A 26,453-nucleotide genomic window follows, 5' to 3' on the forward strand; every position below is an offset into this window, starting at 1 on the left:
GGTGTGTTGTAATGCGCAATGATTCGATTTGCGTCGCGAAAGAGTTAATTTCATTTGTGCCGAATGCAGAAATGCTGATATGCCGTGTTTCGAATAACGTTATATTAAACTAAGGTAGTGAGAATTAATTCGTAGCACTGCTATGTGACGTCTCTCTATTGTGCGGTACTTCAAATTTATTTTATCTTCTGCTTTTATTAATACCACGTGTCGTTTGCGGACGCAAATCATCGCGAATATTTTTACATCATCGAGAATAATCATATATGACGAGAATAATTATTTTAAATCCTGAGAAATTGTTCCAAGAGAAGACGCTTTTCAATTCATAAGCAAGAATTAGTAGATTGCAATATTGTCGCAATATATTTACCTTTATTTAATTATGAATGTTTCGTTATTTCTCTATTACGCAATTCAGTTTCCTCTTTCAAGACATCCTCATTATCATCAGCTTATAGATACGCGTATTGATGTCATCTGAAGAACGAAGGCTTCTTTCTCCCTGCGATCTCCAATTACACCTGTCTTGCGCTAGCTGATTCCAACCTCCGCCTGCAAATTTCCTAACTTCGTCACCTCACCTAGTTTTCTGCCGTCCTTGACTACGCCTCCCTTCTCTTGGTACCCATTCTGTAACTCTAATGTTCCACTGATTACCCATCCTACGCATTACATGTCCTGCCCAGCTCTATTTCTCTTAATGTCAACTAGAATACCGGCTATCCGCGTCTGCTCTCTGATACACACCGCTCTCTTTCTGTTCCTTAACGTTAGGCCTAACATTTTTCGTTCCATCGCTCTTTCTGGGGTCCTTAATTTGTTCTCGAGTTTCTTTATTAACCTCCAAGTTTCTGCCCTGTATGTTACCACTGGTACAATGCAATGATTGTTCACTTTTCTTTTTTCAACGACAGCGGTAAGCTCCCAGTAATGATTTGGCAATGCCTGCGTATGCGCTTCAACGCAATTTTATTCTTCTGTAAATTTCCTTCTCATGATCAGGGTCCCCTTTGAGTACATGCCCTAGATAAACGTAGTATTTACACACTCTAGAGACTGACTGGCGATATTGAATTCTTGTTCCCTTGCCAGGCTATTGAACATTATCTTTGTTTTCCGGAAGTTAGTCTTCAACCCCACTCTTACACTTTCTCGGGTAAGGTTCTCAATCATTTTTTGTAATTCGTCCCCATTGTTGCTGAATAGGACAATGTCATCTGCAATGCGATGCTTGCTGCGATATTCGCCGTTGATCTTCAATCCTAAGCATTCCCAGTCTAAGAGCTTGAATACATATTCTAGGCATGCAGTGAATAGCAATGGAGAGACTGTGTCTCCTTGCCTGACCCCTTTCTTGATAGGTAACTTTCTAATGTTTTTGTGGAGAACCAAGGTAGCTGTGTAATGTTTGTAGATATTTGCCAAGATATTCACGTATGCCTCCTGTACTCCTTCATTACGCTGTGCCTCTATGACTGCTGGTATGTCTTCTGAATCAAATGCATTTTCATAATGTATGAAATCCTTATAGAGAGGTTTATTGCACTGCGCAGATTTCACGATTACCTGATTGATGACATGGATGTGATCCATTGTAAAATATCCCTTCCTGAAGCCAGCCTATTCTGTTGGTTGATTAAGGTCAAGTGTTGCCCTAATAGTATTAGAGATAATCTTGGGGAATATTTTATACAGTCCTGAAAGCAAGATAATCGGCCTATAAGTTTTCAATTCTCTAACGTCTCCCTTCTTAAGCATACGTTTAATGTTGGCGTTCTTCCAGCTCTCTGGTACACTTGAAGTCATGAGGCACAGCGTATAAAGGGCTGCAAGCTTTTCAAGCGTGATATATTCTCCGTCTTATATTTCTTTTATTAAATCTACTGTCATTACATCTTCTCCAGCCGCTTTACCTCGGGTCATGTCTTGCAAGGCCCTTTTAACTTCATCGCTAGTTATAGAAGGAGTCTCTGTATCATGTTCATCACTACTTGGAATGAAAGTAGCTTGGCTGCTCTGGGACTTGTACAGATCAGCATAGAATTTTTCCACTAATATTACTACGTCATCGAAATTGCTGATGATATGAGCCTGCTTATCTTGAGAGCATACATCTTGCCTTGTCCTATGCCAGGCTTTCTTCTTACTCATTTCATGCTGCGTCCACATTTTACGGCTTCCGCAATCTCTCCCACGTTATAATTTCGGATATCCCTTACTTTCTGCTTGTTGATCAGTTTCGACAGTTCAGCGAATTCAATCTGATCTCTCGAGTTTGACATTTTCATGTTTTGCGTTTCTTTATTAGGTACTTTGTTACTTGGGAGAGCTTACCTACGGGTTGCCTTCGCGCCTTACCCCCCACTTCAATTGATGCTTCTAAAATCAGCCTCGTTTCGATTTCATTCATTACCTCTATGTTATCTTCATCTTTCTGTTCTAAACCTGCATATTTGTTTGCGAGCACCAGTCTAAATTGTTCTGTTTTTACCCTTACTGCGTCTAGCTTGGCCTGTTTCTTCATGATGAACGTTACTCTTTCTTAGTTCAAATTGAGAGAAATCCTAAACCTTACTAGCCTAAGGTCACTGCATTTTACCCTACCTAACACTTCTACATTCTGCACTATGCGGCGATCGGCAGAGAGTATGAAATCTATTTCATTTTTACGGATGTAACGTATGTGACGTTGGGCGCCAATGAGTAAAATATGTTTTCTTGGCATAGGGTGCCTCGATGCCCAGCGCCGCCGTCCAGGGTGGAGACAACCCCGGTGGCGCCGCCATATTGAGTCACACGAGCTGAGACTCAGCTACGCTTGCGTTCATAAATAGTGTTACTCGCGGCGCACTTCCAAGTGCTTTGCCTTGATGAGGATTTTTTTATCGGTATCGCATCTGCACATCTTTATAACCAATAGCCGTTAACTCGTCGAAGGTCCAAGACGTAAATGTATGGCGCGGGGAACATGCCCCAAGTTGCCTAATTCAATTTACATTTAACATGCCGTCTGTATGTTTGAAATACGCACAATTTTATTTGCGCTTCGATGCTTGGTATATAAGGTTTGCGACCCCCTATGTGTGGAAGTTTTTCTTTTTCGCTGTTGTATTTTGGTTTACACGTCACGCCTCCTTTACCGTAGCCAGCTACTCGCGCACGGCGGTTAGTTTCCCTTGCGTTGCGCGTGCTCTTCGCGTTCGTTGCAATTATTTGACGATACCTACGCGCAATTTAGCTTTTTTTTGCCCACAAAACTGTATGCTGACAGGATTAAGCTGGTGTAAAAATAACTGCGATGTGAAAATAAGGTTTAGTTAGTGCTGTAGAGAAACATGTAACGTAACTTCTCTGTGTCAATCTTGCGTAGTACACACAAGAAACCAAACGATGCACACAATACATTTACTTATAATGTCTAGTACAATCAATCATGAAAGAGATATGTACATGAAAAATTATATGTACTGTGTGGCGCCTGAAGGTTATGTTGAAAGACGAGATAAAAAAATTCGCAAGGTAGGCTCGACACACAATTCGGGATAGTGAGAGTTTTTTTTTTTTAAATTTATTCATTACATGGGGGGGGGGGTTCAAGTGAGTACATCAACCTTATTACACACTATATAAATCGAAAACAAGAATGCAAACAAGAAAACGTAACCGCGGGTAATATTAATCAAGATATCCAGCCAGAATACATCAGCTACCATCGAATACGTCGCATCAGCCAAACACATCGATGGCGAGTACAGAACATTTTATAAATAACCATTAGAACACTGATAACTACATTGAAAAAATAAACAACACTGCATACATATCGCGTACAAAAACCGTAAATAAAACTAAGACAGTCAAGTACAGATTAGCAATGTTTTTCACTTCGAAAATATAGTCCATGATGATGTAGGGCTATTGACTTTAACAGACGGCGCCCATCCTGTCGATTTCCCTCGTACTGGTCCTCTTCAAAGTGTTTCTAAGTACAAGGAAAACAACAAAAGTGATTATTGATATGAAAAGTTGCCTTGGAAATACACAGAACCCATTACAGTGCTTAAAAATAAATTTTCGCAGAAGTAATGCTGTATTACCTCGCTTCACACGTTTCGAAGAAATGCACAGGCTACAACAGACACCATGCCAGAAAGCGCCGAAACATTTTGGTCCCATGATGCCCCTTAACTCTACTACACCTGGGCCTACCGTGCACAGGCATTTAAAGACCGTCACAGTACCCACTACGATCGGGAATGAGCACGAATGACCATCGGCTTACGAGCACCACGCTACAAATATATTCGTCTAAAAAATCAGCTATATAACGTAACAACCTGAAATCCGCAAGATATCTGCTGAGAAATCAGAGAAAATCACAATGCTTCCCTTGCCACGTACACTGAGGGAAAAAAAACTGAGGGAAAAAAAAAGAAACAAGAGACACACGATGTGTGCTTCCCGTGAGAAAGTAAAATAGGTGGTTTACATGACGATTTGTAGCTAATGTAAGGCTATTTCGAGGCGAAGCATTTTCGTCAGCTCTTAAAATAAGAGTACTACTCGCATAGACTGCGCTGATCAAAACGGCAAAAGCCTATGCGACGCGCGCTCGCAAACCATAGGCTACTCAGCATCGGTGCAGTGCTTAGTTCGTGAGCGAACGTAGGTACGTGAGCGAGGATCAGAGAATACTTTCTTATTTATGAAAAACACGATGCGATAGTCTAAACTTTCTTGACACTTACCTCGCAAATGTAGGAGCTATCCATTGCCTTCCAGTGATACCGCTTTACTTGGGCTTCCCATCTCTTCCTTCGCTCTGGGTCCCGGGGGAAGCGTAAACAACGAAGCCCTTTACTCGTCGATCCGGTGCACTTGGGAACACAACAGCCCGTCATGTCGACTCGATTCACTTGACAAGCTTGTCATTCATGCGGCTGAACACTGTCCAGCAAGTAGAAGCATCAGTGAAGCATCCGCGCGCACTGTGTCTCGAACTAAGCACCGGCACCAAGCACTCGCAACCGCTCGCTGTGACTCAAGATGGCGTCGCAGCGAGAAATCGGCGGCGCGGGTGCGGTCAAAGGATGGCACCACCCTGAACGGCGGCGCTGGCATCGAGGCACCCTATCTTGGCAGGGATGGCGCCGCCATCTAGGAGCGGTGAAGTGAAGTGCATCGTCGTGACACTAAGGAGCGCCCACAGGGAGCCGTTCTGTAGTCACAGCGTAACGGATAGTCTGGTGTTGGCACTGTCCGCACATGGTTTGTCTTTAGCGTCAGGTTAGCATGTGGCTGCTTCACCATGCATCAGCAGTGCTTACATGCCGCCTACTGCTACACTTGCGATGGCCCCAACTAAGAAAACTGCTGCGGTAAGTGGTGCAGAAAGGCAACGGCGTCGACGGACGAACCTCGCTTTGGTCCGGCGAGAGACACGCCAGCGTGAAGCAGAATGACTTCGCGCGTTCGCGGCGCGAGCTGCGAACTCTGGCACTCGCATTCCGGAAGTTGAGCGCGTCGCAACTCAAGTGGCTGACCAATACACTACAGAGCCGGAACACAACGCTTGTACCATCGCCGAAGCAACTCGGCAGCTGGACGCCGCTCGCCAAGCAAACCTGAACAACGGTCGCCGGCCCGCAAATCATGCGCCTTTCGCTGCAGCGGACCATGAGTTCACGAACACACAACAGTTCTCTCAAAGCACGTTTCACTTTTGTGGTCTACTGATTCCTATGAAAGAGGGATAAACTATAATTTTTGCCACATCATCGAACTTCGCAACCTAAACGGAACAGATGTATCAAGACCGCGTACATCAATTCATGAAAGTCATTTCATGAAAGAGTTGAACCAATTCCTTAACAAAAAATTGACATTGAATTATCACTGATTTCTTGAGCTTTAAGAAACTGTAACAAATATTCTTAGTTATGAGTAGTCATAATTGTTAATTTGGTTACCCTAGGTTGGCGATCATGGCTATGATTGAACACTTTGGTTTAACAGTGTTTATTCTGTTGTTTCCCGTTTCAAATGGTTGTTAACTTGCTTGAATTATGTTATTTTTGATTTTCCATTATATCTGATTCAGCACTTTTGGTTTCCTTTGCTTTTGGGATTGTACTTTTTTACATTTTTTTTATCCTTTTGTTTCTGAATTTAAATGTTAATACATGTTGTACACTGATTTGCATTGTGTAGCTTGCCCGTCGTTCTGTTTATTTCCGTAAGGTGCTGAGGGTATCTATAAATGAAATGAAATGAGCTGCCGTACTTGATTTTCGTACAAATGAATAGCTGTGATTGATTCGCATTGTTAAAAGTACATGATCTCAAAAACATGTATGTGATATGTTTTCGTTGATTGCACAACATTTATTAGCAAAGGCTACCATTTTGAACGATAACACTGATCCAGAGTTCAAGTTAATGAATAGACAGTTCAATTAAATGTGTGTATGATTGAATTATTTTTATATAAACTGGGACCCTTTAGTAATAAGTTCTGTATCCGGCAACCTCTCAGATGAAAATACGTATGCTTGCGCTTTTTACAGCGTAAGCTGTTATGGACTCATTGTAATAGCCATTTTCATTCGTGTTGTTGTCCGCCGACGCCGCGTAACCGCTATCACCCGAAATGCGAAAAAAGTACCCGCTCTCCGCCGGGATCGAACCCAGGCCCGCTGGGTGGGAGTCGGATACTTTACCACTGAGCGACGCAAGCGCTTGCTATCAGCCTCAGAAAAAGGCCCTATAAACGCGCCCTAGGCAGGCGCGCTGGCATAGACGACCCGAGCCTCCGCCAGTATGGTGGCGCCATCTAGTTAAGGCGCCTGCAAAAGCCGCATGCACAGGCGCAGACGACGAAATGCGATTCAGACGAGGCGCGTAATAAACGCGATCCCGATGTGAGATATGCGCCACGTATTCTCGGTACCTCTTCGGTACACGTTATGGCGTATCCTCGCAAGGTACGAACTGCTGTTGAAGAAGCGAATAAACGTGCGCGGCTACAACCAAGGAACGTGCGCGGCTACAACCAAGCAACATCAGGCTCAGCCATAGAGTTTCTCACTATATTACTTAGAGGGAAAAGTGGCGCTGCTGCGCTGTGGTATCCATGGGAATGCCGGTGTACTGTGACTTCGGATTGGCATCGTTCTCGGAGAACCAGAAAGCCTTGAAGACGCGCCTGGCTAGCACCGTTCCGCCTGTCACAATGATTCATTTTCTGCTAAAACAGAACGCAAAAATCTGCTTTAGCTTTATTATTACACAAAAACATGATTGCTTTTTATTTTGAGGACTTAGTATAGGATGTACAATTATATGAAACTTATTAAAGTATCAGCTGGCCGCTAAAGTTGGAGGGCAGACGACAAGATTCTCGCTCGCTTTGGAACAACTTGCCGTCTGTTCTTGCTTTTCTTCGCTTGATTCTGCATTGTAGGTGAGTAAACTTTTTTGAAAGATGTAATATGGGTGAATGAAAGCCTATTATGTAGATTTTATTTTAAGAATGAGTTTTTGTGTAGCGATATCAGGTTTTAGACAAAGCCTCGTACAACATCAGCCAACACAAGCCTCGCAGACACATTATCTATCTATGACCTACTGAACTACAGACCTGCAGAGATCTCCCTGCTCCAGCACGCCTGGTCTAGTTCACCCCTTTTGCCGCTAGGGCTGGAACGTACGAACAGAGTGGCGCTAGTTATAACCTGTTCGCTGTCGTCTGCTTCTGCGATCTGTTACAGCGCTCGTGCCGCTATTTCGGCAGCCACAGATTGTTTACATTGTTTGTAAATGAATAAATTCACTAAAATAAAAAAGAAAAGAAAATTTGCAAATTATTGCTTCTCATTTCCATCACGAGGTACAGTAGGAAGAGCGGTGCAAGAAAGGAAAACGAGTGCAGCCGGCAGACGATAACATTTCCTCCCGTTGCCTTCGCAGTAGAGGAAAAAAATCTGAATACCAGTAGATTCATAGGATAAAATATAGTACAATGGAGTAATAAAGAAATAAATAATAAAGAACTTCATATATTGATATGAACAAGTACATTTAAAACAATCACGCAGACGATATGTATACGCAGACCACACACAAACTGCGTGAATCTGCAGACGCTGCAGAAGGCACGTAACATCAGCCTTAGCTACATGCAGCTTGCTTGAGTTAATTACAGATGAGATAACGTAAACGATCACATTATGTTATACTGCTGTGTGCCATCATGTAAAGCAGAACAAAGCAAAGACTCTAGCATCAGTTTTCACAGTTTCATAAAAGCTTTGCGATGCATATTTGACGGGCTGAAATTTCCGCATAATGGCAAACCGAGAAAGAATTCGTGTACTATTTTACGTGTTATTACATACCACTACAATGAGTACACTTAAACAATTTTGACATACTAGCTGTTGTCTTTGCAAGAAATTGTCATATATGCTAGCAGCCCGCTACAGACGAGCAGGCGCACACATTCGAACGCCGCCCAGCCGCCCGCCGAGTAGCAGACGAACAGGTTATAAAAGCGCCACCTATGGCCACCGGTTGAACGAAAGTGGGCGCAAGCGGCTCCCATAGAAGCCGGATATCTGTGCAGGTCTGTAGTTCCAGTAGGTCATGATCCTATCATTCCCGTGACGGCACATCGCCCTTTAAGAAAGTCGCATAGACGGTGGCGCCAGATTACCCTCTAGGTGTTATAGTGAGAAACTGTATCTGCTCAGCAGACTGTTGTGCACAGAGCATTACAAACCACAGCTCGCCGTCTACGCCGGGCGGCCACTTGAGATCACTCTCATCAAAACGAGGCGAAGAGACTTTGCCGCGAAGACCCTGTTGTGTGTGGTGCCGAAATTGCTACTCATAAGGCGCTTGCTCCACAAGCTTACGCTGTGACCGTGCTGCGTGTGCCGCGCAGGCCCGTGACTTTATTTTACCGATGAAGCGCCCTTTCTCGAGGTTCTCTGCAGATCCTTGTTGCACGAACTCAATTGAAGTTACGTCATCGAGCGACATGGCCGAAATTGAGCCTGCCCGCTCCAGGTCTGATAGATGGCTGTTTCTCACCAGTTTGCCCCCTTCGCGGAAAGTCAATCGCGTTGTTGACGGCCACACTTACTTACTCGGTCGCCGCCATATCAGGGCGTTATCTCGACCGTCTTCTTGAGATTGGTTTTGGGGTATCAAGAGATAAAATTGTATCTTATGGTACCCCGCAGAGTGCATGCGATGTCATTGCACAAGTACACTGAGAAAGCCAGTCAACTCTATGGTACACGATACACGGCGCGTGGTTGCAGATCAACATCGCTCCAAATGTCCTCAATTGGAGAGAAATCAGCATTTTAATCACGACACATTTATTTCCCTAGTGGGTGCTAAGACCTAATCAGGGCCGCAATGAAGGACGGGATGAAGTTTTGGCGACATTTCGTCTCCACACAATTTGGGCCGATCAGGCGATAGTGCAGTCTAAAATGTGCACATAATCCGAATTAGATTTACCGAAATTGCCGGTAACGCACCGAGTGCATGTATACATGGGATATCAAGATCGTCCGATATAGTATAATCGATATAGTGCGAGTTTAGGCGGCCCACGGTGGCAGGTGATGCATGTGAGGTAAAATGTGTGCTCCAACTTTAAGATTCCATCGTTGTCATGTTGTCTTCGTCGTTCTGTCATCCTCATTTTATTGCTGGCATTGTTGTGTCTTGAAATGTAACGCTTCAAAAAGATTATGATGGTCGCGATTGTAAACGACACTGCTTTAATCCGTCATTGGTGCGCTAACAGTGTTGCCGACTGCGTATATAGATTCCGTTAAGTAAAATGTGTATGTAATAGCATTCGCGCTACATGTTTAGCAACTGGCTTTGGATACTTGGTTAGATATAGCATGGCAATAGAGACACTACATTCATTACAGTATGATCATTCGTTTGCTATCAAATTGTGTAATTTTCCCCTGTTTTTTTTCTGTTTTTTTACTGCATTGTCGTCATCACGCCTTCTTCGAGCCATCGTTTTCTCGGTACCTCCTCATTCTATCATCGTTATGCCATTGGTGACATCGTATCGTCATCGCAGAGTCACCGTAATGCAGAAGTGATTCTTGCACCATCGTCATTTTATAGCAGCGATTGTACTGTCGTCAACCCATCTCATCAGCACATTGTAGTCATACTTGTTTTGTCACGCCGTCGTCGTGTTTTCACCTTCGTCATCCCTTGGTCGTCGTAGAATCGTTGTCATTCCTTTGTCATAATAGCATTTTATACGTTTTAGCAACGTCGTCTCACAGTCTACATGCCGTTGTCGTCATTTTCTCTGTCGTATTACTCATGCCATTGTAATCACGTGAGAGCCGTGGCCGTAGCGGAGCAAATGAGAATAAGAAAACGAAAAAAAATTTTGGTGCTTTAATACAGAGCAAAAAAATTATGAAATAAAATATTGCTTTATTAAGGATTCATGCGCTGGCTAGCGCACATTTTCTTCGTGTAAAGTAGAGCTTACAGTTTGTTGCCTCATTCCGTGGAGATCAGAGCAGGTAAACGGCGCATCTGTATCTGTAGTAATGTTAATATACGTACAGACCTACTCGCTCCATGGGCGCGGTCCTTAGTTGAGCCTTGATGGGCGATGATGTAGTTTTCATAGAACAGAAGTCTGCTGAAGGCTTTGTTTCTGCAATGAAAGAGGCCTTGAATCTTCTAGTAGAAGGCGAAAAGATGGAGCTTCTCGGCTGCTTTCGAAGTCATTAAAGTGGGATCTATTGGCTGTTGACTGTGCAATCCTGCCAGGCGATACTACGATCCCATTAGTTATTACGCGATAAAAGAAAATTTAAGCATCAATTCCCGTTTCAATGACGGTCAATGGTAATAAGATTAGCATCCCAGAAATATAGCGACGTAACGTATTTCAAAATTCACGTTTATTTAACGGCTGTGACGGCATTCTGATACTTCGGTTGTTTCGGTATTGCTCCACTTTGCTAAGGCACTTTCTCGCACGTCCACCAGCGCATGACGCCAACGGTGTGACAACGGATGCCTGAAAACGACTGTTTGATGACAAGGAATGACGGTAGATCGATCAACGAAGATCGTATAACGACCATGGCACGACGACACTAGGATAACTTTACTGAAGTGACGACGATGCTAAAACGACAACGTCATGGAGATGGCATGACGACGATGAGGGTATGACGACTGGGCTTGAAAACGATGGCATGTCGACGACGGCATCGCGAATGTCGAATGAGAAAGTTATAATGATGGTGATGGGTTGATGAGGACGGTATGATGAGTGTCTGACGAAGGTATGGACTAGTGCAATGTTTAGTTCATATTAAGTTGAACACTTTAGGCTTAGCAACCAATAGTATATCTCTGTCTGTATTTCGTGTTACCTATTCATTGATCAAATTTTCGTACTTAAAGCCTTTGCCAATTATTTTGTTTATATTGCAGGCCACCGACCAACAATGACTGGCTTTTGCAAGTACAGTTAGGATGTCAGTCGCACATTTCCTATGAACACGATTGGCAGACTTCTCAGTACAGTTAACAGCAATATATGTGATCTTTACGTGAAAATAAATTGATTTCGTACGACATGAGACCACCATATCAGGCTATTTCAGGGCGTCGCATCATTATTGTACATTTGTATTGGACAGGAAATTATGGGCTGATGCTGTCTGATGAAGTTTGCCTGCGCGTCACAAGCAATTCCTCCGACCACCAAGGAAGCAGAGCAAGGAAGGCACTGGAGCAGCAAAGAACTCCGTAATTGTCTGGCTACAACAGAAAGCCTTCAGTGGTATTGGAAGCACGGAGCACTCGAGAAAAGTAGAATCTAGCCGGCAAACATCAGAAGTTATTGTCCGTGGTGCTGGTGTTCAGACCTGGTCAACATAAAAAAAAGCGAAATGAGAAAAGTAGGTAACTCCTCGCATAATGTACATCATTCACGTCTCCTTGCATAAGTTATGCGTACAGTATTTTCAAAAATACATTTTTAATTAAACATGCGCAGTACTAGTGACGTTCCCTTAATCGCATTGATATTTTATGCGGAACCACATATATGTGTCTGCTGCATGTTTGTACCAAAAATTTTGTTTTTATTTGTGTCTCTGAATGCTTTAGTGTGATACGATCGCTGTCTTTGGATGATTAGAAGTAGGTGGGGTGGACGGCAGAAAAAAATCACTCGTGTTATGGCTGAAAATTCAACTATAAAGATAAATCCTTTGCTGAAATTTCTACGGGGGTGTTTTTTGAGACCTCCGGTACACCTTTGCGTTTCAATTTCAAATTGAAGGGCTTCTGCGGAGGTTGGTCTTATACATATATACAGGCTGTCCGAAGCATCATGCACCAAGATTTGAAAATATACAAATGGCACGTACACTGTGAAAAAAAATTGATCAAAAAGAAATTTTCTGGCAGCTGCCTAGCCAGAAACTTTCTGTAAAGCAATGTTTTCTGTTTTTCATCTTTCTGTTATTTAACATTTCTTTTCCATTTTAATGTAACCGGAGATTTTTGCTTAAACGTCAATTTTCAGTTTTGAATTACCCAAACTCTCAGTTTTCTGTGCATTGTTCTTTTGTTATTTCGCTAATAATTTCTGTTTTAGAGTACAGAACCTTTATGTGTAAATACCAGTTTCCCTAATGAGTCACAGAAAAAGTTTTATTTTATGTTTCTATTCTTCTGTGATTTCACGATTAGTTTCACATTTAGTTTGCACAACATTTAAGTGTAAATACAATTTTCTATTTGAGTCACAAGAAAGGCTGTTTTCTGTTTTCAAATTTCTGCTGTTCAACTATTATGGTGTTTCTGTTAACAGAAATTTTATGTTTAGAAATAATTTATCATAATGCGTTACATAAGCATTACCTAAAATCAGAAATCCGGTCGGGATCACAAAACAACAGAAAAAATGCATTTCCCGGTTGTAATGTCAGAAATGCAGATATAGTTTGCATATAAAACCAAGATAATGCACATATCATGAAACAACACATGGCACTGAGCAGATGGCAGCTCTAACATGCTAAAAACTGATCTAATAACGAAAAGCCAGGCAACAGGTGGTTTAGTTTCAAATGAAAATGATTTATTTATATACAACGAAAAAAGGCGTAATGAATAAACGGCTTGAAAAATTTCAGAGCGCTTGCACTACTGTGACGATGGAAGCCAGCGAAGTTGTGACTATGGTGGGTGTGCTGTAGTGAATATTGCCCCCACGCTGAGAATGGGCGTATTGTCGTTGGGCATCACCCAACCGAACATGTCTATCATGAACGTTTCGGTTGCGAAACTAGCGTTGCAACCTGGCCGTCACACCGGGGAAGATGACGCTAGCGTTGGCGAGGCGTGCACCACCGTTGTCCGGTTCCTGGAGGGCAAGATGACGCTGACGTTTGGCCTCAACATCGCGCTCCCTCAACTCGGGAGTCCGCGGCTCTTCGCTGACGTTTCGTCTGGGCTTCGGAAGCCCTCACGCTAGAATCAGCATGTCGATGACGAGCCATTTCCCGAGCGCGCTCGTGGCGGCGTTGCTCAAACGCGTTAGGAGACGTTGTCAGTTCTCAAGAATAGCTCATACCCCCGTAAACGCGGCCTCCCCGTTACGACTACAGAAGAGAAGTGAAATTCTACGCTGGAATGATGAGCGCCAACGCTACCACCTGTGGAAGCAAACGACGACGACGAACGCGGGAGCAGTGACACGAGCGCAGACCGAGGGGCGCCAACGAGCCAGCTGCGAAAGAAGACAAAGCTCGAGCCAATGCTGATGATGATAGTTTTTTTTCTACACGCAGACGCGATGCTGGGGGAACTAGGCCTTAACAGCTTCGCTATACAAAAAGCGTGCGTCTTGCAGCGTTACATGAGAAATGTCTTCGAAAATCTTACATATGATGGTCTTGTCCCCATAAATTTAAAGCTCGTCATCTTGGAGAGCCTTGACCAAGGCGGCCAACTTAGGCATCAAGCAATGCTGGTTCTTCGGCTCGATCTTTCTTTGTTTTTCAGGGCTGAATGCTGTGATGCTCGATATCTCTACGTGAGTCTGGAACCATGCCCGTGGAGTGCCGTCAAGGTAGAAAAGAACTTTTGATAGCATAATAGTCGGATCGTACCTGTGGCTGGTGCGGACACGTTCCGGCAAGCGGAGCCAGTTGCAACATCAGGACTGTCGACTCCGGTAAAAGCACCAGGATCAGAAGGGGGGATTGGTAACGCAGGTCGTGGCTGCAGGCGTAGAGGCTTGCATAAAGGAAGTGCCGCCAGCAGGAGCCGAAGTTGCATTGTCGGTTCTATGGCCGGTAAGGGAAACGTCCGCCTCCACCGAATAATGTTACGTGTAGCTGATTCCCAAGGCTATTTGCAATTTATTTATACGGAAGCCAACGGAGGTCAAGATGGCAAAGCTATATCAAGCAGGAACATGTCCTCTTCCTCTTTTTCAGTGCAGCCCCACTGGGGCTGCTGTTCCATATCAATATAACGACTGCATTGCTGTTTTGAATTGACAGATGAACTGGAGATCATGAACAGCAAATTTGCTTTTGCTATAAACAGCTTTCTGTCATGGAACACTCGCAGAAAATTTCTTTTGCGGTAGAGAACATTTCTGTAATCTTGCGTGAATTTACAGCTTTTGTTTCCACTACATCTTGAACATAGCATGGGGCATCAAAGCAGTACCACAGACATGGATGTGGGTGTGGAGAAGTTTCCTTTTTGTTCGCGGTGTTTCAATGACAATGCTGGTGTTGATGAGGTGAGCTAACGTCGAAAAAGCTGAACTTTGTGCGTAGTCGATGACGACAAGGCTTGTCGTCAGCGTAACAGAAAGGACGGACGGACGGACGGGATGGACAGACATGTCAAACCCACTTTCGAGCTCAACTCCTGGGGCAGTAAAATTACGGGCATTCAAACGATCAAACAGAACATTTGTTCTGTTAATGCAGATGATGGCGCCACACGAACATTTTGAGAGTTGACAGACTGTACAACTTGACTGTATAAGCCCTGTATAAGTACAAGACTGTATAAGTCATTTAATGTCTGGCTATTGCAAGGACGGAAGTTAACGCTTGGCTTTTGTTTTGAATATCTAGAGGCTCGAGAGCATTACTTCAGATAATTTTGGACTGCGAATTCAATAGAGAATCATCTAAATGAATAAACTAAACCATTCCCCTCCATCTTGTTCTAATTTCACTTTTCTTCTTCTACACTGATTGCACAACTGATATGCAGTTGTTGATAAAGTATTTGTTTGTTTTTTCAGGAATACTATAAATTGGTAAACGAACTTGCACGAATGTATTCGCTACTTACGCTCTGTAAAGGCTTATCACAAATAACTGCCAGCTAGCTTTAAATACCTACGTTTTTTTCTCATGGCGTAGCTTCAACCTGGTAATTAGGTATAAGGGGCTTCTTTTGTTGTGTCATCTTTGTAATGTATTTTACAGCGGAAGCGGTTATGGGCTCATTCCAATAGCCGTTTCGGTTGGCCATGGTATACGCCGCCACCGGTGTCCGGTGTGCGTAGCAGCTATCACCGGGAATAAGAACAAGGACACCCAGTTTCCGAAGGTATCGAACCCGTCACCGCTGTGCGGGAGTCAGCTACTCTACCACTAAGCCACGCCAGCGCTTGCTAGCTTGCTGCGGAAAAATGCCCTATAAACACGTCCGAGCACGCGATGTGACATACGAGCCGCGTAGCATCGGTGCGTGCGCACTTTCCATTTCACCAGAGTACGCCATGTGGTAGATGCACATGTAGCGGTACGAGGTAGTGAGAAAACTTTTGAGGAAGAAAAGGAAGTTTAAGGATACGTATACAAGAATGCTAGAAAAAATAAAATTTATGCACCAGATAAAATCAATCTGGGTAGATGACTATATCACGCCTGCATATAAAAGGGGATGCTAATACATCATCATTATCATCATCATTAGCATAGTATCGTGGCACTTGTCTTGCGATGCGAGAGGCGTACCGCGTAGCATCTGTACGTACGCCCTTTGTATTGCAGTTGCATATTATAACACCAGGTGAAATGTCATGCAGCAGTTGCCTAGGTAGTGGTAAAATGTAGATAAAGAAGTTTTGAAGAAGAAGATTATAGGGATGTATAAATATTGCTGTAATGAAAAACATGTATGGCATACCTGAATAATTCATGCAGGCTAGGGGAATGTTTTGTCATTGTCCCGTTTAAAGGGAACGCAAATAAATCTTCATTATCTTAAGCATCGTATGGAGCTCTTTGACAAACAATGTTACATGTGTTGCAGTTCTGTTACATTCCGCCAGATGTCCCGACATGTAGCAATTGCATATAGCAGTTGATTCTGCATGTAGCTACACCTGGTTAACTGAAGCAGGCTAGCTGACTCTTTGTCGTCACTCCGATTCGAAGGGGATGTCATCATTATTATCACCATCATCAACAGTAACGTACTGTGCCATGGGTCAAGGGGTGTGACATGAGCGCCAAGTAGTCTGGATACGTCTGTTTCCTCTTCGGTACACGTTATGGCGCTTCCTCGGAAGGTACGAACCGCTCCTGATGAAGTGAATCATAGAGCTACGCACTCGGCCGCAACCATGCAACATCGCGCTCAGCAGACGGCTGTGCAGAGACCAGCACCAACCACGGCTCGCCGTCGACACCCGGTCGACAGTTCAGATCGTTCTCGTGAAAACGACGCGAAGAGACTTCGCCGCGAATACCCCGAAGTGCAAGTACCCGCGTATGTGGTGGGGTCCGTAAAGGTGACACCAAGCAATCGGGTGCGTACTATGTGGTTTGCGCACTCATCGAGCTTATTCCTATATTCCATCTTCCCCGCTGAACGCCGCAGACGGCACTGCCATGGAAAATTTGGTTCAGCAATCCTCAAAGGGAGATTCTTTATCATTACTACAACAATATCCACCATTTGTAATCCTAGGGCACGCTATGAAGCCAAGCATGCAGCCGGACATTAATAGCTGGCAAAAATAAGCTGCACCGCAACAAAACTAACGGAAATTTTTGGCTGCTTGGGCATTCAACATGGGAATTTCAAGATATTCGTTCAGTGCCTGGTTCTTTAAAGAGACACGGACACAAAAGTTGGCGGGTGGTTTTTTACGTCGGAACAAAAGTTTAACTCTTGAAAATTACGAATACAACAAGCTGAATTAAAAAAAAAGAACAAGAAACATAATTTTTTCGATTTTCTGTTACACCTTGCCTCCAAGCGGTCGCCTGCGGAAGCTGAAATTTGACGTCAGAACACCCACCCGCGGGCGCGCATGGCCAAGGTCGGCTACAGCCGTCGCATTGTTTCCGGGGGTGTCGGTCCCTTGCAGCGTTTGTTTAACCCCTTTCGGTGATCTTCGCACGTGGTCCGTCTGAAACATTATCACCATCGGCGCTCCACGCAGGTTGTGCGTCTTACATGAGCCTTCCAGCGGTCGTCGCTTTGTATTGACGCGTTTGTCGCGACGTAAGGAAATGGCCAGACAATGCTGTTATAATAGCATCGTCGGTCGTGACACGCCGTCGCACATGTTTCCCAGAGACGAGAAGGTGCGTAAATTTTGGATACCTGCCTGTCAGCTATCCCGCCCACCCTGGAGACCTCTAAAAAATGACTTCATTTGCGCGGACGACTTCGTCGACGATGATTATGTGACCGGCCAGGCTGTGCTGAAAGTTCTAGGCATGCCGCTCAAAAAGCAAAGCCTAAAGCCTGACGCTGTGCCATCGGTATTCTCACGAAAACGCAAGGCAGAAATGATCAGCGGCCCGTTGGAAAAGAGGAGTCGAAAAGATGTCGGTACTGTTTTCGTTCACTTGCAGCCTTGATGAGCAGTGTGAGGGCAAGGCTGGGGCGAGATGCCCGAGGCTGGGCACGAAGGCAGCTACAGTAAAAATGTTGGCAAAGCATAGTAAAACAACACAAGGCTAGCGCGTGCGAGCGCGACTCACGAGATCAGTCCTAGTGGCAGCGGGGCACACACACACAGCTCTGATTCTCCACAGGATAAAAGCGAGAAAAACTAACGAGAACGCCAGACAGGTGCTGCCATCTGTCGGGCGGCTGGCGAAGTGGAAGTGAGAGTCTCGGAGGTACTGATACCTCACAGCAGTTGCCCACGCCGACGGCATAAAATACTATTCAGCCATCCACGCAGTGCTGAAGTACCCCGCAGCTGCCTCGCCTGTGTGTGCTCTTGAACAAGCAAGTTTACAGAGGAAATGACAAATAATTCTTGCACAAGTGTCTGGTGCAGATCAAAATCGTCGCGCTACGGTTAGCAAAAACCTGACCAGCACTTACATGGCCGCCTGCTCTTCTTCTTCTCGGAAGGCTCGTAACCGTAAGCGGTAATATTTCTTGCCAAGTTGGAATCGTCCCCGTCTTCAGACGTGTACTCTTCGCTTGTAGAGACACCAGAACTCCAATTCGTGCTCGCGATGGTGGCATCAGCGCGCTTCGAATGACCGCGGCCGGCCGGCTGGCTATCCGACGAGGGTGTTGTGACGTCACGCCTTCCAACTCCCGCGGGTCGGGCGGCGAGGCGTGCGCTCACAAAAACGCCAAAAATAAGTCCATCGGCTCAAAAATGAGGTAAGTGACTACTTCTTTTCGGTGTAATCACACACTGAGGATTCCTTTTCAGCATTTTCGTAAAACTTTCAGATTTTGTGTGCTTGGCGCATGCTAATTTATAAACTCGTATTTCTCCTGCTGGTGGTGTGCTCAAACGCGTGCAACGGCTGTGATTTTACGGGGCCAGTCTCTCGTCTACCGCATTACTTCGAGGATAACTGCTCATTTCAAGCAGCCGTCTGTCCTCGGTGCAAGATGACCATGCTTCTAACGGACCTGCCAGGCCATTATCGAACGGGTTGTATGCCGCCTCTTGAACGGAGCGATCTGACACCTTCGGAGGCGCGAAACAGCAGTTATACAGTGCGCAGTACATGGTACGAAGATGTCAGGCTCACAGCTCATGACACACCAGTGGGCCTAGAATCTAGGATGAATGAGCTCGAAGAGTACGTAAGAAACCTCGATACCAAATCTACACTTATGAGTTTGAGCCTCAGTGAAGCCAGTGACTTTCTGCGGCAAATGACTTCCACACGTTCTTCCTCCGCCACTTGTATAACTAACCCTCTGAGTCCAGAAATGACGACATTATCAACCGATTTCCAAGAGAATAAGCATATTGGCGTACCACAAGAAAACAGGACAGCTGACGCAGAGGGTCTGTGGCCTCCCTAACTAATACTTCTGCGGAAGCTGGTCCCCTCACGCGAGCAAGGGAAATAATGCATGCAGAGGTGTTGCCTGAAGCCGTCTCTTATCCGTCTACGGTGCGTAAACCATTCAGAAAACAAACTACGCCGCTGACTCATTACACGTTGGAGCAACATGGTGGCGATAGAGAGAAGCAAGCCTTTCTGGTGATGTTCAAGAGGACAAAGCCAGTAAGTTCTGGCTTGGCTTCTGATTTTCCACCGCTCTATGACCTACTTAAACCCGGCATCGAACTCTCTATTCCAGAGACGTGGACAGCAAAAGTGGTTTTGGATGGCAATGAAGACTGCCACGTAAAAATCATCATACTGGAAGAGAACTCGGTGCTGGACGTCTGCGCGAAAGTTGAAGAGCAGCGCAAAACTTTCAACCCGTGGAAGGTGGAGTCCGTGAGGTTGACGCATTAAAACAATAATGCCTTTTCATCGTCCACCGTTGTCCGTCGTCTTTTTGAACCTACGTGGACACATTCCAGAGCTGCTCGCCAGAAGTTACAGGCCAGTGGGTGTGGATTCCATGGATCCAATAGGTTTGAAGCCATGTGTCGGCGAGGTTTTGTGGTGGGGAACGACACTGTGACATTCTGCGTTACGCTCGTGCGCAAATGGAACGCTCCCGCAGAATCCACCACGACAGAAGGAACATCCAGTAGAATGGTGCCAGTCACTTCAGATGAAACGTAGCCGGTTTGCTTCGGTTGCTTGAAGCATTTCAGATCAAACTCTCGTCATGTGTTTCATAAAACATGAAATATATTCGTCTCAAGTTCATTATACACACGCTCACTTGTTAGACATGTGAAAAGAAAGGTAGAAGGCAAGCTACGCATCCCTCCTAATAATGGTAAAAAAAGCTTGGTACTACATTGCACAGTCAGTGGTTAAACGAGATCTGCAATAACATTTTGCACTGCCAGAGGTTCAGACAATGCAGATATAGCGCGGTCTCCAAGCAAAATTTTAGCTGCAAAGTTTGTGGGAATGCGTGAAAGAACGCTACTGAAAATGGATGCTTTTAATAGTCAATGTAAAAATAAATCCCGTGACACAATGAAAAATAACCGAGGCGACGTGTTGAAACTTACGTCATATTCACGTAGTTAGCCGCCATAAGATTTCGCAATATTGCTTCAGTAGTATGAGTACTGATCTGCAACAAATTCGCCCAAAGCGAGATATCATTGCGGTTGACCTTTAGAAAATGAAGAAGTATAAGAAGCACACTGAGATAGCAATAAAAACAGTATTATTACACAAAATGGTGGTGTAAGTGATACATATATAAAAATTTCTCAATTGAGTGATCTGTAGGAGGGAATATTGGACCATTGATGTCTCGTGCGAGAAGATTTATTACTGTGTTACTTGGTTTAAAGTAGTCCGACCTCGCTTTTAACTCTCAAACATCTCAGCATGAAAGAACCGCCGCTAGCAGGAGAAGGTAGCTACTACATAGCTACTATCTGGCTGTCAAATATATGCGTATCATGTTTTGTTTTCGCTTTAAATATGCAAAATAAGCAGGAAGCAATTCAGGCTACCAAGTATGAATGAGGTGCGCGTTTTCTAAAGAGGGGGAATCGGGAAGTTTTGTATAAATAGCTTGAAAAGGCGAGCTTTTAGCGCCTAGCTAATGGCAGGGTATGAATGGGCATAAATATATTGCTCTAAAAGGGCACTTACAGGGCAATTAGTGAGAAGCAGTTCTGCTGCATGTGGCACATAAAATCTTGCTGTATAGCGAAAAGAATAGGAAAAAAAACATCACTGCCTTTTATTACTGAATTTTACTGAGTTTACCTGAATAGTTTAATGATTGAAACCAGGTTACATTGGTGCGACCGTTCCTCCAATCTGTAACGCTGACGACTAACAACTTCATTAGTAGCGTTATTATGAGAGCTTCAGGACTTCTCAGAACAAGTACAACAATGCACGGCTCATCCTGCCAAGAACCAAATTTTAAGCATACCGGCCTATATAGAAATACATTATGACCTAATCTCTGTGCACCCGCGAGATTATGTATATTTTAAGTGATTAAGCAAAGGAATCACTGTTTATTATCTGCAATAAAGAGAGCCACCCTTTACGCCTAAGTCTCACGAACCTGGGACTATAAAAGTGAATGATATATCAGGCTGTTTCACAAGGCAGGTGGAACACCCACTTGATTTGTTGATTTTTAAATACAACAAGAAGATTTTACAGCACATCAAATTTACCTAGAAACGATCACAAAACACGCAGAGACCAGACAAATTAACGTTGAAACAAAACCTCGCCAACGGCCGTTTGGGGGATTTGAATTATTATCACCTCACATACGCGCGCCTGAGCGTCGGGCCCGCTAACGAATGCTCCAAGTTGCGAAACAGTGCCGGCGAATTATTGTGTGGTGCGGCAGTTCATAAAGCATCTGAGAGCTGTGACGTCTCTATGTTATGGATGGTAGAAAGTGTAAAATTGTAGCGGACGAGGAGAACTGCATTCTTGAGAATATTAAAGTTTGTTGCTGTTGAATTCTTTGCCGTCGGGCTTTTGGAAAGAGCGGCGATGGCGTGTGTGAGGCTTTAAATTACAATGATGACAGTGAGCCTCAAAAATACCTAACATGGAGGACGCACCAAGGATGAGGAAGTTGGCGGAAGATAACGCCGAAAACAGGGAAGGCTTCACTGTCATAGACTACGTAGCAAACATCATTGCCGAAATTTCATTTACATAACAGCTAAGACGATAACAACGACCAATTTCTCGATACATGAGAATTACGTCTGGTGAAAATTCAATTTTAATACGATAATTTCGTACGTAACACTGCATCGTTTCCTTCAGGGCTTACACTCTAGGGCGTATTACCTTACAGCTAAACAAGCTCCTTTCTCTTCGTCCTAAATGACTTGCCATGTTGGAATAGCGAGAAGAATTTAATGAAACAACTCAAGAGCTGATTTCAGCTTACCGGGCACGACAGGCATGGGCATTTTTGATTACTTTGGCAACTCCTACCCATTTCTCATGTAACCACTGTATACGTCGCCATTCGCGCAAAGAGAGAGGTCATATATTTTTCAGGATCAAGGAAGAAGGTAAGCAAGCGGGTAAACAAGAGTTTCTAGATGACGCGATCAGCTGTCACTACTGCTGCCGAACAAATCTTTAGCTTTCCTTTAACGTCGAGCCGATAAAACACGAAGTGAGAAAAGAATTACAGATTGCTGGCTAAAAAAAAAGAAAGAACGAGAACAGATGGTTTTGTTTATCGGTGTGAGGACTACGCACAGCAACTTTTATGTTACTGTAAGGAAGATGAACGATGACGCAGAGTCAGCAGCATCGGCAGCATCAAGCGCGCAGCAGAAGCTCGAGCGAGAGGACTGTGCTCGGTGCATCCTACGACCCGCTGTCGCTACGAACCCCAATAAATCCCCTTTATAAGTGGTGGAGCCGTGCTGGGTAACGTTCCACTCTACCATCCTGGAACTTCGTTCGCGGACGCTACCCTCTGCCATGCCGGACGCCGACCAGCAGACTCTTCCATCGCCACCCGTCCCTTGCGCTGGCACCGTTCGCCAGCGGGAACATCCCATCTTCAGCGGAACCGACGACAACGACGTTGAAGAGTGGCTGTCATCTTATGAACGGGTGAGCGTTCACAACAAATGGAATGACTCGGACAAGCTGGCTTACGTATCCTTCTATCTTGCGGGCGTCGCCAGTCTCTGGTTCAGGAATCATGAGAGGGATATCCGAACGTGGTCGGCGTTCAAGACGTCGATTACCGCAGTATTTGACCGACCCGCCGTCAGGATACTCCGAGCCGAGCAGCGTTTGCGTACACGCGCACAGGACACGGGTGAGACGTTCACCAGCTATATAGAAGACGTCCTCGATTTGTGCAGGCGCGTGAACGCTGCCATGACGGAAGCGGAAAAGATTAAGCACGTCATGAAGGGCATCGATGATGACGCGTTCCAGATGCTTCTGGCCAAGGACCCGCGCACTGTTGGCGACGTTATCAGCTTGTGCCAGAGCTATGATGAATTGCGAAAGCAGCGAGCTCTGACAAGGCGACATCCCACACCTAATGCGGCGTCACTCTGCAGCCTGACCACCGGCCCCGAACAAGCCTCCTTGATAGCCCAAATCAAAGATTTCGTCCGCGAAGAAGTCGCACGACAGCTGTCTCTGGTGTCCATCACTCCGGAGTCTGCCAGCACTTTGCCGTCTCCTCTCCGTAATGTGATCCATGAAGAGGTCACGAAAGCGCTGCCAGCTGTTCACCAGCAGGATGCCATGGCTACACCGTTAACTTATGCTGCGGTTGCTGCAATGGCCCCTCGCAGTGCGCCCGTACCACGTTTCCAGCAGCCTGTGCACCGCCCTCCTCCTCCCGCTCCCTGGGCCAGCACTGCCGTCGCTAACCCGTGGCGTACGCCGGACAATCGCCCTATATGCTTTGCATGTAGGTATCCCGGTCACGTCGCAAGGTTCTGCCGCCGCCGATCGCAGGCGTTCGATGACGATCGACGAGCGTCCTATGTGCCGCCCGATCCAAATGTGCCTTACGGACCCTTCGATCCATCACCACCTCGCTCCCAGACTGATCGCCGTCCTCGCTTCGAACGCTTCCGGTCACCCTCCCCACGTCGCCGATCGCTTTCCCCTATGCGTCAGCGACCCCTCTCTAACGAAGAGGGAAACTAGACGACGCAGTTCCTGAGGCAAGAACTGCGCAAGTGTCGACATGCCGAAGTCCTCTTCCTTTACCTGCCAATGTCATCGATGTGTTTGTCGAAGATGTCGCTACAGTCGCCCTCGTCGTTACCGGTGCCGCTATTTCAGTTATGGATGCCAGGTTTTGCCGCTTGCTTGGTAAAGTGACGACTTCTCTGTCTGGATTGTCGCTTCGAACGGCAAGTGCTCAACCCATTCGCCCTACCGCTGCTTGTACAGCCCGTGTAACCATACAGGACGTTTTATACACGATTGAGTTCATAGTTCTTTCATCGTGCTCCCACGCCGTTATTCTAGGATGGGATTTTCTCTCACGCCACAATGCCATCATAAATTGCACTCGGGCTGAGATTGAACTTTCCCACCTTGGTGACCTGGCTTCGGTCGATGCTCATCCTGCCGCTAAACTTCTCGTGCAAGAAGACACCTGTATTCCCCCGTGCTCTTCAGCATTCGTACCGGTCTCGTGTAGTGCTATATCCGACGGGACGGTCTTATTCATGCCCTCTCATCACTTTGTTACCCGAAAAGCGCTTCCTTTGCCCTTTGCAGCTCTTGACCTCGCCGCCGGTGTCAGCACGATGCCCGTTTACAATCATCTTTCGTCGCCGCTATCACTGCTCCGCCGCGAATGCCTTGGTTACGTCGAGTCGGTTGATTCAACCCGAATTGTCTCCGTCCTCGACGAAATGCCTTCTACTGCCGTTCATGCACTGAGTGCCCTCTCCGTAGCCGACTCAGCATGGACAGATGTGTTCAGCCCATTCATCGCCGACGATCTGACACATTCGCAACGATCTCAACTTCTCGCACTCCTTCAGCACTTCCACCGTTCTTTCGACGTTGCGCAAACATCTCTTGGCCGTGCATCGACAGTCGAGCATCACATCGACACTGGCTCTCACTCACCGCTGCGACAAAGACCATATCGCGTGTCTGCTACGGAACGTCGCGTCATTGCAGAACAGGTCGATGACATGCTTCGTCGGGGCGTCATTCAACCTTCACAGAGCCCATGGGCCTCTCCCGTGGTACTCGTCACGAAGAAAGACGGTTCCATCCGCTTCTGTGTTGATTTTCGACGGTTGAACAAGATTACACTGAAGGACGTCTACCCATTACCACGCATCGATGATGCTATGGACTGTTTGCAGGGAGCCGAGTTCTTTTCTTCGCTGGATCTGCGGTCAGGCTACTGGCAGGTTCCGATGGCAGAAGCCGATCGCCCGAAAACTGCCTTTGTTACACCAGACGGCTTGTATGAATTTACCGTCATGCCTTTCGGACTTTGCAACGCACCTGCAACGTTCGAAAGAATGATGGATAATGTTCTGCGTGGCCTCAAATGGAAAATTTGTCTTTGCTATCTTGACGACATTGTGGTATTCGCCCCTGATTTCGCAACGCACCTGCTCCGCCTCCAGCACGTACTCACTTGCTTGACCAACGCCGGGTTGCAACTTAACCTGAAGAAATGTCGCTTTGCTGTTCGTCAGCTCACAATTTTAGGCCATGTCGTGTCAAAGGAGGGCGTTCGCCTGGATCCCGAGAAGCTACGTGCTGTTACTGCGTTCCCAAAACCTACCACTATCAAAGAGCTACGCAGTTTCATCGGCCTCTGCTCTTACTTTCGGCGATTCGTTCGAAACTTTGCGTCAATTATATCACCTCTCACGCAGCTCCTTGGTGGCTCTAGAGATCTCTCATCATGGTCTCCAGAGTGTGACGACGCCTTCACAACCTTGCGCCGTCTTCTCACGACGCCACCCATTCTTCGCCATTTTGACCCTCAAGCGCCAACCGAACTTCATACTGACGCAAGTGGTGTAGGCCTTGGTGCTGTGTTGGCACAACGTCAACCTGGCCACACAGAATACGTCGTCGCATACGCGAGTCGCACGTTAACCAAGGCGGAGGCCAATTACAGCGTAACAGAAAAGGAGTGTTTGGCCATTGTGTGGGCGCTTGGCAAGTTTCGCCCATATTTATACGGCCGATCTTTTGACGTAGTGACCGACCACCACGCACTATGTTGGCTGTCGACGCTAAAAGACCCATCGGGCCGCCTTGCCCGCTGGGCATTGCGAATTCAAGAATATGACATCCGCGTGGTTTACCGTTCCGGGCGAAAGCACTCCGACGCTGACGCGCTATCCCGATCACCGCTTCCCCCGCAGGCCAGTCACGACTCCTCCTGCGAGTGCACATTGTCATCTCTGGACTTTGACACTATCGCCTCTGCACAGCGTGATGATCCCTGGACTGCATCTCTGTTCGACCTTCTCTCGGATACGTCGAAAGTTCCAG

General features: G+C 45.8%; 1 protein-coding gene across 1 annotated transcript in view; it reads left to right on the plus strand.

Annotated features, from left to right (window-relative positions):
- Positions 1–19,814, plus strand: part of LOC119453762 (TNF receptor-associated factor 6) — a 248,856-nt gene extending 229,042 nt beyond the window's left edge. The window contains exons 3-4 of the mRNA XM_037715815.2: positions 18,949–19,063; positions 19,654–19,814. Coding sequence (XP_037571743.2) covers positions 18,949–19,063; positions 19,654–19,814 — 276 coding nt within the window. The remainder of the gene's footprint in view (positions 1–18,948; positions 19,064–19,653) is intronic.
- The last annotated feature ends 6,639 nt before the right edge of the window (positions 19,815–26,453 follow it).

Source organism: Dermacentor silvarum, chromosome 5, assembly GCF_013339745.2.
Source record: "Dermacentor silvarum isolate Dsil-2018 chromosome 5, BIME_Dsil_1.4, whole genome shotgun sequence".
NCBI lineage: Eukaryota > Metazoa > Arthropoda > Arachnida > Ixodida > Ixodidae > Dermacentor > Dermacentor silvarum.